Below are 12,299 nucleotides of genomic sequence, written 5' to 3'. Positions count from 1 at the left end.
AATCAGACAAGTTAAAATGATGACTGTCAGTCAATCTACATTCATGTTTGGAAGCTCTGACTAGAATGACTTTTGGAATTCAGTTTGTAATAATCTAGAGGAAAAGCCAATTCTTCATAAAGAACCTCCCCCCAAACAGCATGAACAATAGCTATATATTGGGCTACATATTTGTATTTTATAAATTTCTAATTTGAAAAAGTTGTAGGTACCTGGTGTTTATGTAGCCAACTTTAGTGAGTGTTCTAAAAATTTTTATTTATTTATTTTTGCATTCCTGGTAAGCTAGTCTGCTTTAAGAACATACAGGCTTATCATTTTCACAGGTTACTTGAATTCTGGTTAAACCGTTCATTGTTAGTTCTTTAGTGGAATGGGTGTGTAGAAGCAAGGTCCTAGGTTCTCTAAGTACTGGAATCCTATTAAAAGTGTTTTATGTACCTTTCATCAGTCTATTAGTTCACACTCATAGTATAATTTACAAAATAAAATTGGTGGAAATAATCTTACTTTTCAGTCCCCATCTACCATTGGTTATGATAAATTATAAAACTCTAATAATCAGGCCAAAGCCAAGCAATTAATAGTTAAGTAAAGCCATGGTATCAGAAAAAATGTACAGAAAGACATACATTAGTTCTTTAAAACACAAGCCATAAGTGATCTGAAACAAAGAGCTATGATATTAGAGAGAAGAGCCGTCCTTCTGTCTTTCACAGATGGGTATAAAAGAGCCAGTAGAACTTCTCTGCTCAGACACTTGAAGAACAAAGCTCTTATTACGCCTGTTACAGCTGCGCTCACGCCCAGGTGAATCACTGTGGCAGACTGAGGGTAATGAGTTATCATTCTTGACTCTATTTGTTGTTCTAAGAAAGATTTGCAAAAATCTAGGGGCTGGGAGGAGGGAGAACAGTGTTTACGTTCGTGGATATGCTCTGACCATTTTTATGTGATCTGCCTATACAATTCTGCTTGGATGACCAGAGCCAAATTATACATCATTTACAGATTACACTGCTTGCTGGTATAAGTAATCTTTGGCAATGAAACAAACAAACAACTACAACAACAAAAAACCCCTGCGTTTTGGAGAATTTCAAACATATTCAACGTAGAAAGACATTATATCATGAGTTCTCACGTACTCTTCACTCGGACTCAGAGATTAGAATGGTACACCCCATACCTTCCAAACCCTATGTACCTCCCTCCAATCTTTCTAGACTACTTTCACGCAAATCTGAGATAACAAATACTTTATTTGCAAGCAGTTCAGTATATATCTCTAAAAAGTAAAGACATGTAAAACATTTCAAAATCAAGCTTATCAAGCTTATCAAAAATTTCTCATTATTCAAAGCATTTTCTTTGAACGTTCCTATTGTCCCATAACAGTGATCCATTTTGGAGTAATTTCTTTTAAATGACAGTATGGATAATTTGTTTACAATGAAACAAGATCATCATACTTTAGGAAAATAGGAAAGCAGAATTAAATTAGTAAAATAATATCATGTAACATGCAGATTACATATTTTTCTGGAAGAAAAAAAGAAAACAAAGATGAGATATATTTCTGGTAATTACTCTGTAAATAAATCTCCAGGTTCAGGGAAACTATATGTCCCTGTCTTATCTCATAATTGTCAGGATAGTTTTCTTTCTTTTGTTTGAGACAGGGTCTCCATATGTAGCCCAGGCTTGATCCTCCTGCCTAAGCCTCTGCAATTGTATGCACCATAATGCCTGGCTTTTCAGGGTAGTTTTGTGAGGTCAAATACTCATTACTTATAAGTATAATTTAAACAATACTTAAGAAACATGGTTCATACAAAGAATACCATAAAACATCTAAAAAATTTTTAAAATCTAAAACTAGCAAAAATACATTTCAAAAGATGAAACCAATAGATCAGAACTTGCAATTTTATAGTAACTTGAGAAGACAGTATTTACAAATACCAGCATTTCATGAAAAATGGACACCTGATTCCTTACTGGTATTCTTTGGCAATCTGTGAATTAAATTTGGTTCACCAAGCAGGACTAAACCTAGAGAATCGGGGAAGTGGTGCTGACCCGTAGAGTTTACTATCCTCTATTCATGTCTGTTGTCACTACTCTTGGCTGCAGACAGAGCTATTTCTGGTAGTCAAGTCAAGTAGTGCCTGCCATGTAAGAGCGCTATACCAAGTCCAGCAGACACCATTATTAAGTGGTGATTTCAGAAGGTTTAAGTTAGCTCCACCTAGATCATCACATTGGGAGCATTATAATTATTGATGGAATACTCATCAACTGGCTGACAGCACGTGGACTGGATGTTTGTCATTTGAGAGAATCTATCTCATAAGATAACACAAATACCACTACTAATTTAGCACTGGGCTTGGATGATGGAATCCAGGAGTGTCAATGCTGATGTTATAGTGTTAGAGATAATTCAATACTATCTTTTCTCAAATTCAACTGAGTGATACTGATCAGTCATCTCCTGTATGTCCATTTTGTGCTCTAAACACTGAGAAAAATATCAAGAACAACATACTACTGTTTACAAAGGTTTTTCACATACACCTCTTTAATTTGAACTTACAGGAACCCAGGTTGGTTATACTCTTCATTTTATACAAGAAACCAAAGGAAAGAAAAGTGAAGTGACTGACTGAAGGTCACAAAACCAGTAAGAGTGGAGCTGGTTTTTACATCCATTATCTGCCCTCTGTCTATATCATACTAATAAGGATGTGCAGTTATCCCTTCAAATAACATAACATTTACGTAACAAAGATTCTTGAAAAAGACAAATGTAAAAATTAGTTTATGTAGGCATAAAAGTGGGGGAATTTTTAAAGTTGGTTAAACATGTATCATCATGCAAGGCCTATTTCTGAGCTGATACCAAATATTACCAGTGTCAAAATAACCACACATTCAGTATAGGATAACTTACTCATAGTCATTAAATTTATACTTACGATAATTTGCAAACAGGATAGATTCAAGTACAATTTCAATTTAAGGAGAAAAAACTATGCAAAGGTTTAAAGCATACAGCAGGAAGTAGTCTATTAAGCAAAAAAAAATGGATTTAACTTATTTAAAATCAACTTTTTAAGAATCTAGCAGAGTCAAAACTCATACTTAGGTGCCAACTAGGAAAAAAAATTTTTTTTTGGTCTTTTTGAGACAGAGTCTCACTCTGCAGTTCAGGCTGGCCTTGAGCTCATTTTGTAGCCCAGGCTGGTCTTGAACTCACAATGTTGTAGTCAGGGGTTGTACACAGAGAACAATTCAGATCAGGACATGGAGTTTATAATATTTTTATAATGGTCACCGGAAGTTAACACAGGAGAATGCAGGAAATCTATCCACAACACCAACGACACAGATTAATTAGTCAAGAGTCTAAACCCCACGGCAATGTCCCACATGAGTCCAGATAAAAACCCAGAACTCAGGACAACGCCTCCACGAGTCCAACTGGAAGTCCAGAGCCCACAAGAAGGACTCACGCCAGTCTCTTTTACGGATTCATGCCAGGAAGACCCAAGGGTCAGCGGTGGAAGCCAGAAAGTCTATGCCAGCAGGATGAAGGAGCTGTGCTAGTGGGATGAGGGTTCTACACTGGAGCCGAGAAGTCACACTCACAACAAAGAGCGGGGCTGTCCTGAAAGGAACCACAGCTGTCCTCAGTGACACGGAGGCCCCGAGCTCCTCCGACAACAAGCACAGTCGGGTACATGCCAGGAAGCAGCGTGATGAGTTCACCCTGGAGACCAGGCAGCACATGTCTTCCCCTCAGGAGCCAGGAAGCAATGCTTGATGTGAAGAGCAACGCTTCTCCAGGAGAACCAACAGCTTAGACAGCAACTCGTAGGAGAACCAACAATGCCTCCATAATGCCTCAATCCCTCCCCACACCTCTCTTCTTCTCACCTATTTATCCTGGCACCCCTCCTCAGGTGGAGCATCTTCTCTCAATGCATGCTGATGTAACCCAGCTGGCATTAAGTTGACCACTAGTTATCAAACCATAACACACAACGATTCTCCTGTCTCAGCTTCCCTGAATACTGGGATTACAGGCATGTGCCACCACACCCAGCCTGTTTATAGTTTTAAGGCCCATTATTTTTAGGCTTATTCTTACTATTAATAGTATTATTTTCAAAATTTATGTCTGTATGTATTTTTAAATTTATGTAATTTTCTTTATTGAGGAGCAATTTTAATTTTTTTGTAGAATGCATCTGTAACTTTTTGAGACAAAACAAAAATCACCACTGCCACTACCAACATCAAAACCAAAAAATATCCCCAAAGACTCTAAAATCCCCTACTACTTCAATGAACAGTAATTCAAAGAGAAAGCTTTGGAAAAATGAATCCATTTTTTCAAGCAAGGACACCTGGACTGAGAACACATTTTTATATACAACTGATTCAAAGTGACAGACCTCAAATCACCAAAAGGGAGAAAACAAATGATTTTGCAACATTACCTCTAAGTGAAATTACACAGTCACTGAGACAAGGTGGACAGTAATAGCAATAATGGAATTGAAAGGGCAAAACCAACTCTTAACAGTGTAGCATGCCTGGGCTTCTCTATTTGGTTGTGAAGTATGATACAATATAAAAGCTATTATAATGACCTCACTATGTTCTCTTTTCAGTGTTAAACATTTTAAATACATTACAATTTTATTAATTTAATTTTTTCCCTAAAAATTTTTTATTACCAAGAAATAACAAATATGTAAAAGTAGAAGAGAATTTACTTCTAACTATGGAAGATGAAATTTGATTCAGCGAGAAGGTTATTAATCAAGTACTCAAAGAACAATGTTTCCATGGAGAACACCAATGAACATACTATACATACTTGGATTTAAAAAAAATTGGCAGTTATTTTGTTTGCTAGTTAATGGACACATAATTACGAGTATTGAGGGCTAAGAACTTTCAGTGGTAAGCAGGGCAGTGAGCCACAGAGTCTCTTTAGTTTTTCTGGGAAGTTGTATTTCCTACTTCAGGACCATTTAGCCGTTAGTTCTAATAGCTTGTCAGGACACAGTTATTAAGATGCCAAAAGATCACAACTATATGGTGCTGCTTGGCTGTTACCAGATTTTTAATAGCCTATATTTCTCAAATTAACATCTTGTGGTAGGCATCTAATTAAAGGTTATGCTATTCAACTTGAATTTTTATTGTTATTTGCCAGGAGAATTTAAGGCATCCTTGAAATGTACTTTTTCATCTGAAATTATTTTTCATCAATTTTTATCACCTTTTATTTTTTCCTTTTTTTTGGCAAATAAGTCTTTAAAAACCTAATGAGAAGATCCAATCTAAAAATAAAAGTTATACAGTATAGAAAATTAAAATCAGTAACATTAGTATTAGTGGTAGCATTAGGAGCAGTAAACAAGTTCTAAAATCTGATATATAAACCTTGAGGAAAGTTCCATGTTAATCCTAATGTCTTACCAGGGTTGCAATCTGTGAGAAGTGAACAGATGGAGAGAAGAACTTTAGAGATGGTTAGGGCTGGACTCCAGTTATCTTTTAGGATATCCAGACAGATCACGCCTTGGCTGTTAATGTTACAGTGATAGATTCTGGTTCGGAAGGTAACCTAGAAGAAATGCAGATACATACTTTATTAAACAAAATAGTTCAGACCACTGGATAAATACACTTGTGTTTTCCTTAGGTACTCAGAAAAAGCAATAAACAGGTGTCATCATTTATAAACTTTCACTCTGGGAACAAAACTAAATGCCAAGAGCAAATCAGGACATTATGCTTTTGATGAAGAGTCATGTTATGTAATATTTTAGGGACTGAATTTACTCTTGATGTAATTATAGGAATGTTTATGAGAGAAAAACTATGACTTCTGAAGAACTAAAAGGGAATTTTTTTTTTGTCCTTTTCCTTTTTATCCGTACTGGGGATCAAACTCACGACTGCCTGCTTGCAAGGTAGGTGCTTATGCTGCTGAGCTAAATCCCCAGCCCCAAAAGGAAAATTTTTATCAGATTTCAAATGTATTAAAATTTTATGCAACTTTAAGATTCAACACCCCAAAACAGGAATAACTAATAAAAAGAAATGAGTTTTTCATGATACAATTTGAAAATATGAACTCAGGTATTTATCTAAATAATGGTTAATTTATAAAACTAAGTTATTATGTTAATTATAATTTGCTATTAGTTTTATTACTATATTAGTTATAATTAACAACCCTTTCCCGATTAAGCTGTATATTTTGAAGTACTATTAGTATAGTTTACCTTTCCCTATGATAGCAAGATCACTATTCTTTTCTTACATGGAATTTTGAAATAGTCACATTATTTTAAAATTTCAACTGATTTGATCCCCAGTCCAAAAAAATTTTTTTACAATTGAAAACAAGTTTAAAATAGTTTCAGCTATATGAGTCTTACATAAGTAACAAATAGATTTCAATGCTACTTATTAATATTATGATTATAAATTCCCAAATTTGTAAACTGAAATATATAAATAATTTTGTATGTTCCAAAGTTGCGAGTTCTGAGACTCCAAAATAAAAATGGCTCTGAAGCAAGAAAAATGTGCATGGGACATGAATTGAGACCATTTACAATAAATTAGGCTACTTTAATGGCTAGTCTTTCAGTAAATGCACCGACTTGAAAAAGATATGCCCTATATAAGCAAGAGAGAGTGAAAAAACTTGTCAGGGAAAGGTTGGGCTCTGGGCTAGGGAGAAAAATGTCACTTTTGAGGATTCTAAATCATGGACAAACACACTATGCAAACATTAAATAAAATGAGTTTAAGTGACTAAAATTCGCAGAACAATGAGAAGTGACACATCGATAATCACAGATTTTTCACTACAGTAACTGATAAATCAACTAGACCAAAAATTATAAGGATACTGTTATGGCTTGTATCTAGATATCTCCCCAAAGCCTCATGCATTCACAGGTGGCACTTTTCGGAAGTGGCTGGGTGTAGAGTGTGTGAATGGGAAGTAAAGGCACGATTATTGGATTGGTCCACTGATTGGTTTAGTAATGTTTTGGGTGTGTCTGGTAACACCAATCAATAGTGTTGTATCCTGGATGGAATACAATGGGAAAGAAGCTTGCTGCTGCCTTCTGCCTGCCATGACGTACTCTTTCTCCTTTGTGACACCCCTCTGCCATGCCATCCTATCTTGGAGCCAGACAACTATGAAGTGAAACCTCTACAAATTTTGAGCCATAATAAATCTTTTCTCCTTTAACTTGTGGATGTATTTTGACTCAGCAAGAGAAAATTAAGGCAGATACTGAAGATTTGAACAATCAAAATCAATTGAAGATGGATTTCTACAATCAATAATTAAAGAATACATACTTTTCAAACATTTAAAATAAGATAACATGCCAAATTACAAATGAAGTCTGAGATACTTTGAAGAATTGATATTAAGAATCAAAACACAAAAGTTAGAACCTATGTATGAAAGTTCTCCCCATCAGGTATTTAGAAAACTGAAAAAGATTTACAAATGATTTTTCAAAGAAAAATAAAGCCAACTCCCCTTGATAGTAAAATGTCAATGAAAATGTTGGTTGTCAATATCAAAATTTGTGATTTAGCCAAAACAGCAGTAGAAGAGGTACAAGTATCTACAGTTTCAAATGTATAGTTTTAGACATGCAGAATGATATTTAGCAAGTGTTCAACTCAGTAAACTAGAACAAGAGTAAACTTCATGAAAGAAACAAAGAGACTACTTAATGATATTAAAACGAAATAGACTACCTAATATTAAAATTTCCTTAGAGAAGTCATAATAGTCATAGGACATTAATAGTCATAGGACACAAATGAAAAGATGAAAGTGAAAAAACAAAATACTTTCATGAGCCAATGTAAATGATGAGTGGTCTGTAAATTACCAATGTTTAAAAAACCTATCAGATAGTAATTTGTTAGACTGAATTAACCCTTAAGGCAACTTGAGGAAAGTATTGCATTCACTTTAAAAAAGAATAAACTGGGCTGGGGATTTAGCTTAGCAGCATAAGTGCCTGCCCTACAAGTGTGAGGTTGTGAGTTTGTGAGTTTGATCCCTGGTACCAAAAACAAAACAAAACAAAACAAAAACAAAACAAAACAAAACAAAACAAAACAAAACAAAACAAGACAAAAAACAAAAAACTGAAACACAGAAAGATTTAAAGAATGGACTCAAATTTCTACATGTGGTAAGTGGCAGAGCCAGAATTTTCATACAATTTTATGGACTTAAAATGCTAATGTTCTATTCAGCCTGAATGTCTATCATCACTTGTTTTTTTTAAATGATAGGTTCCATTGTAAGACAGAAACTGTATACTGTGTAGTCTTACACTTAATTTTTCCCACTAGGGAACAACTTGCTTAGCTTTTCCAGACTTGATCAATATTATGTGCACTTGTGCATGCACACAGTTACTTCTGTTATCTTATCACACGTGAGACCATTGCTGGAGTCAAGACATAGAACAGTTTCATCACAAATACCCTTTGTGCTATTTTGATAGCCACAACCGCTTGTCTCTAAAATGCTGTCACAGCAGAAAGGCTTTAGAAATGGAATTACATACTATGTAACTGCTAATATTGGTTAATCTTTTCACTTTGCATAATAAATCCCTTGAGATCCATCTATGGTATGTCAATAATTTGTTCCTTTTTGTTACTGAGCAGTGTCCACAGCATGAATATACCAACTGTTCAACCATTTATTCAATGAAGGCAATTGTGTTTATATACAGTAAGGAAAACCAAATGGTCTTTCCCATTCTCACATATGGAACACTTCTGTGATCAACTGAGGGACAGAATTTACCTCCAACAACAAATTTGACATCAACTAGTTTAATTCAATTGTAAGAATTATCTACCTGAAGTTAGTTCAGATCTTACACGTTAAAGGTTCAGTCTCACCAGATTGCCTCCTACTTTATATGCCAATCTGAAGTCTGAACCTCCAGAACTTCGGATCAATTGCCTATAAATTGGGGATTTTCACAATTACTTCCTTGGGTTCTCCTACTGTGTGTACATACATGTCTCTATAAAGCCTTATATGCTTATAGGTGGGGCTTTTCAGTCAACTGACTGGTGTACATAATGGGTGTAGCTGGTACTGACCAATAAGCTTATACCCTGAATGGAATAAAAGGGAAAGGGAGGCTCACTGATGGCTCACTGATGTTTCTCGCCTGTCCTGCCATGGACTGTTTTTCTTCTCCATGCTGCCCTGCCCCTGAACCCTCTAACAAACCATAAGCCCTCCTTCAACTTGTGGGTGTTGGGTATTTTCCCAGCAATTAAAAAGTAGCTAACACAGGTAAGTCATTTGCTAAAGCAGCTTCCAGAACTCAGTAAGTGCTTTACTTACGTTTACTGAAAAACTCACATTCAGGGTAATAAGAAATTGCTATACTCTTTTCCTAGGGTGATTATACCATTTTATATTTTCCATTATACCATTTTATAGTAGTATAATCCAATTTCTCTACATTCTTGACAGCATTTGCTGTAATTGGCATGCTTTTAGCTGTTCTGTTAGGGTATAGTGATTCTTTACTGTAGTTTTAATTTACATTTCCCCAATTGGTAATAATACTAAACAATTTTTTATGTGCTTATGTGCTATGTAGACAACCTCTATGGTCTATCATGTCTTTTGCTCATTTTAAAATTAAAGATTATTGTTTTAATTTCACTGTTGACTTTAATGGTGTTTTAAGTGGAGATATTTCATTAAAAGTGAAACAGGTATATAGCTGGATAAAAAATAATAAAGCATGAGTTTACAAAGAATCGTGAATTTTCTGTGCAATATTTTATGCTGAAATGTTTTCTAATGCTGATGAAAAGGATCTATCTTGGTGATGCTTGTCAACTCCTCTTTTGAAAGTTGTTACTAAATTAAACAGGTAGGCTATTTCTACATGTTCTAGTGATGAGTTCCATTTACACCTTTTAAAGGTGTAAAAATTCATGTTAAATGTTGACAAATGTTGCACATTTACCACTGTATGGTAAACCATGGTCTATTCAAAATTCCATATCATATCCCTACTTCTACTACTGTATTTGCCATAGGATGACTTCACCACACTATGGATTATTCGTGAAGTGTTTTCTTTCTTTCAGTTAATGTCTGAATGTACCTGGCATATAGATGGAGCTATCTATTAAACAAATACAAATACAGTATGAGTTAGTGCTCCAACAGACAAGTATCTCTCTGGTAAGTTGTAACATCTTATTGTTCCTTTGGACAAAAGAACATCTTAGAACCACAATTTAAAAAGCAAATGCTAGAAAATTGGAGCATATTCTGAGGAAGCAGAAGATACTGTATCTTTTTGTTCCATGACACTTTACTAAAATTTCCTAAAATTATTTCAGAAGTCATTTTAAAAATTAAAACAATAACGACTACTTAGTAAGCACTCAGTATGTTCCAAGTACTCAAACATAAATATTTTTGTTGCTGCTGTTTTCTATTTAAATGCAAAGAGAATCTAAAAAAGTATGGATTGGTTATATCAGAAAAAGTGATGTTTCCACAATTAAGGCAAGTAAGTAACTAGTAACAGTTTTCAAAATAGTCAGCATTCTCTCTCATACCTCATGGGGGAAATGAAAACACACAAAACTGTAAGGGGCTGACTGTGGTTCTTAGATATCAGTCATTCAGAAATGAGAAATGTTTTAAGTACTGACAAATAGCAAAGGATTGGCAACTGCTAGAGGAGCTTTTTAGAGGCTGAGAAAATACAGTCTACCTTCCTTCACTTCAGAGAAGATTGCTTTGATTTCTGACTCAGTTTTGCAGAAAGGCCATCACATAGTGTATAGGGCTGGGAATGCACACATTCTCTGCTTCCCATTTTTGACAAAGAACCAAATGATGAAACAGTAACTTTAAAGTAAATTCCAGTTTCACTGCAGGGTTTAATACACTCTGAGTTGTGTGTTTCAAACAACTTACACCTACATTTGCACTTACAGGTATATTTGAAGCTCAGTAACTGATGTTTATAGTGACACCAAGCATTCCTTTAGGAGAAATGGAAGGGAGTACTTTTTAGAATGTTTTCCATAAATAAGTTTCAAAAATACGATTTGGATGTAAGGATATAGAAAGCTTATTTGTCTAGAATGGCTTATTCCTAGGTGAACTGGGATGAGGAAGGTTTTATGTATGTGTTGTTATATGAAAGCTCTTGTAGGCATGTATAAATGTAATGGACAGAATGATGCCCTCTGTACCCACAATCTAATGTGTAGAAACTGAATGCTACCTCCTGTGGTAAAAGGGTCTTGTTTTGAGAGGGGGTAATTTTCCTAGATGACCAGGATGGGTCCAATGTAACTACAGGGGCCTTAAGAGAAGGGCAAGAAGGTCAGAGTTGGTCATAAAGATGGAACGTATGATGTGAGGAAGGGGCAGGAATAAGTCAGGAATAAGTCAAGAATGCAGCTGGCTTAAAGGCAAGAAAAGGGGCTTTCTCCTGAACCTTCCAGAAAGATTTTAGTCTGGCTTACACCTTGATTTTAATTTCTGCTCTCTGAAATGTAAGATAAGAAATTCACCGTTGTTTTAAGGTAACAAGTTTCACAGCAGCAATAGCAATACAGTATGGATAGTACCTCTGAATTAAATTATTATTTTGTTTAAAAATACCTTAAAATAGATTTCCAGGAAGATGGTGGAACAGTAAGCAGCAGAGAAAATGGCTTCTCTGAGAGAAACAGTCCAGATGCTAGCATATAGCACTGCAAGGAAGACAAGGAAGGAAAGAAGTGGATCTCCTTGATCTGGGAAGAAATGAAAGTGAGAATTGAAGCCCACAGAGAGAGTAAAAGAAGAGAAAAACTTAAACAAAGAAGGTGGTAGCTGGCAGCACCTTCACCTGGAGCCAGAGCCCAACCCACCGTGTGAGCAGAACTGTTGGAACCTGGGAATTCATGGTCACAGTGATGGTGGCGGCTGGCAAACCTGAAGGCCTCTGCAAAGAGATGTGGTAGAGGGGGGAGCAGTAGACTGGAGAACTGCACTGGCTGGCGGTGAGTGTAGAGGACTCAGTCTGCCCGTGGGAGAGGGCAATTGGCCAGGAGCCATTTTGGAGTCTGGCAGGAAAAGCCTGGAACCAGAACTGCAGCCAGCTTCCTTCAGCCACTCCTGGCTCTGAGCAGACTGGTGGAAATTGCTTGGACTGAGTCCCACCCCTGTG

General features: G+C 35.8%; 1 protein-coding gene across 2 annotated transcripts in view; it reads right to left on the bottom strand.

Annotated features, from left to right (window-relative positions):
* LOC100722511 (ubiquitin-conjugating enzyme E2 E2) overlaps window positions 1–12,299 on the bottom strand; it is a 370,467-nt gene that overhangs the window by 54,167 nt on the left and 304,001 nt on the right. For both annotated transcript variants that reach the window (XM_003480168.5, XM_023561705.2), the window contains exon 5: window positions 5,500–5,647. In XM_003480168.5, the coding sequence (XP_003480216.1) occupies window positions 5,500–5,647 (148 nt within the window). The remainder of the gene's footprint in view (window positions 1–5,499; window positions 5,648–12,299) is intronic.

Source organism: Cavia porcellus, unplaced genomic scaffold, assembly GCF_034190915.1.
Source record: "Cavia porcellus strain 051 isolate PalLab524CR breed Dunkin Hartley unplaced genomic scaffold, mCavPor4.1 scaffold_10, whole genome shotgun sequence".
Lineage (NCBI taxonomy): Eukaryota > Metazoa > Chordata > Mammalia > Rodentia > Caviidae > Cavia > Cavia porcellus.
Note: the sequence above shows the minus strand (reverse complement) of the source record. Positions and strands in the feature narration are given on the sequence as shown.